The 2,218-nt window shown below is 37.9% G+C and overlaps 1 protein-coding gene across 2 annotated transcripts in view; it reads right to left on the reverse strand.

Moving 5' to 3' along the window:
* Positions 1-2,218, reverse strand: part of dock8 (dedicator of cytokinesis 8) — a gene marked incomplete in the record, with an annotated part of 66,148 nt that overhangs the window by 50,816 nt on the left and 13,114 nt on the right. For both annotated transcript variants that reach the window (XM_014002688.1, XM_014002689.1), the window contains 1 exon segment: positions 843-942. In XM_014002688.1, coding sequence (XP_013858142.1) covers positions 843-942 — 100 coding nt within the window.

A 2,218-nucleotide genomic window follows, 5' to 3' on the forward strand; every position in this document is an offset into this window, starting at 1 on the left:
GAAATACATTAAGAGCATTTTCATATCTTCAAAAACATTATTCTCTTTAAAAAGCTATGCTATTTGTAGCATTTAGCTAGCTGCTACATAAGCTCCTAATTCTCTTTTTGCTACTTTTAGCTAACATTTTTTTTCTGTTTATAGCTGTTTTGCCCTTTTTAGTTTTTAGATAACATTTTGCAACATTTAGGATTTTTTTGCTYGCTTTTTCTACTTTTAGGTAGAGTTTAACCCCTTTAGCATTTAGCTATCTCATTGTCACTTTTGRCTTGTAGCTAATGTTGTGCTARTTTTAGCTGTTGKTACTTTTGGCTTTTAGCTAGCCTTTGATTAAATTTAGCTTTAAGCTAATATTTAGCTGTTTTTGGCTATTAGCTAGCTTCTTTTACAGCTTTTGCATCTTTTATCTTTCAATTAGCCTTTAATTACTTTGGGCTTTTAGCCAGTGTTCAGCTTTAGAAACTCACTTGTTAAAGTAAATTTCAGCACTCATTCGACACAGAATGGGCAGTTTCCCAAGTTTGTGTGAAAACTGAAGCAAAAACACATTTCCTTGTTTTGTGGTGGATTTATTAGGACACCAAGTATTAATCTTCCAGAGCAGACAGACACTGAGTCAGTCAGACATTCTCTGGGTTAATGACACTAAAGAGGATGTGAGGATGATGTGCTTAAAAGCCTTTAGTGGCGAGCACTGTGAGGAAAACATTCTGCAGATCGTACCAAAGCAYATGTCATGTCAGTGTTGAACTGCACACATATACAGAAAATAAGTGAAGTATGAATAAAATCCTGTCAGACAGTGCTGTCATTGTTTGCTGGTTTGTTGGCAGGAAACTCACCACTGTAGTGTAAGGTGAGCCCGAAGTGCTGGAGTTGCTTCGGCTGTGTTGCAAGCCATAGTTTCCAGTGAACTGTTCTCTGATCTCTGCAGAAGAGTGCCTAAAACAAACAATGAAAARACACATTTGTAAGGTTTGAAAAGTTCAAAAGGCAGAAAGTATTAGGCAACTAGGATTAAAACCGCAAACATGGACCGACTTTTATACATTACTACCAACACAGCCTATGATTGAAGTCGATTAAACTGGTCAGCCTCTGTGATTTTATTCAAACTTTTGTTCCCACAATAGAAGCAGACCTGTGCTGGTTGTGAAATGCTCAGACACACCAAACTAAACATGATGTCCTGATGTAAAGGGTCACACCAGGCAGAAAATCAACCTGACAKTGGAAGAAAGGAATATGCAGATATGTAGCCAGATCTCTGAAAAGACGAAAACAAACAGGGAMAAAGAGCTCAGATTTGCTGGGCACATTCCATCTCCTAAAAGCAAACTCACGGTTGATTTCTTCATAATTAATTACTGTATCATTGGAGCCTGAATCCTGTACAACAAATCCTTTATTTGTTTCAGCTAAATGTTCAAATAAAAAGAAGTTTTGCGTGTATATGCATGGTTCTGTATGTTTAAAACACATGCGTGCATGTGTTTGGAAGTGTCCAAAACGGTTTTTAGTGACAGATCTGCACAGCAAAGACTGAAGCAAGCAGGTCACATTGGTGGCTGCTTCCCCCTCACGAGTTCATCAAGTCCCTGTGGCGACTGTTACGACATGAGCATAACTAATTGTCACCACAGAACGATYAAGGAGTGACGGAATGAGGGAGGGGTACAAGAAGGTCAAAACCACTGAAGCTGCAGAGTTACAAGGCGTTAAAAAACAGYCAATAAATTAAATAAAATACGTAGAATTACACGTATCGTATRTTTATGTAATTATTTCTCAGTGTTTTTCAGGCTTTTCACAGACTGAACTGAACAATATCTCTGTCCACTAATTAACCACTGAAGTGCTGAGTCAGTACAGTAATGGACGGCAGCCATTCTACACAAAGAGCAAAGTCCAGGATATAGTTTTAAACACATTAGCTAGGCTTGCTTAAAAATATCAAACCAAGACAGGAATTTAGAAAAGTCACATTGTTTAATATAAATTTTAAAAGGTAAAACACAATAAAAGCACAAAATAAGGCAGATTAGGTAGCCATCCTGAAGTGAGGTACTCTCTAAGAGGTAATAAGCAAACACCTCATGATTGAGTCTACGGTTGTCAAAATTATATTAGTTCTTTGAAGGACACAGCCTGTTGGATCTAGGCGCACACACACACACACACACACACACACACACACACACACACACACACACACACA

Source organism: Austrofundulus limnaeus, unplaced genomic scaffold (genome assembly GCF_001266775.1).
Source record: "Austrofundulus limnaeus strain Quisiro unplaced genomic scaffold, Austrofundulus_limnaeus-1.0 Scaffold14, whole genome shotgun sequence".
In the NCBI taxonomy this organism is placed as follows: domain Eukaryota; kingdom Metazoa; phylum Chordata; class Actinopteri; order Cyprinodontiformes; family Rivulidae; genus Austrofundulus; species Austrofundulus limnaeus.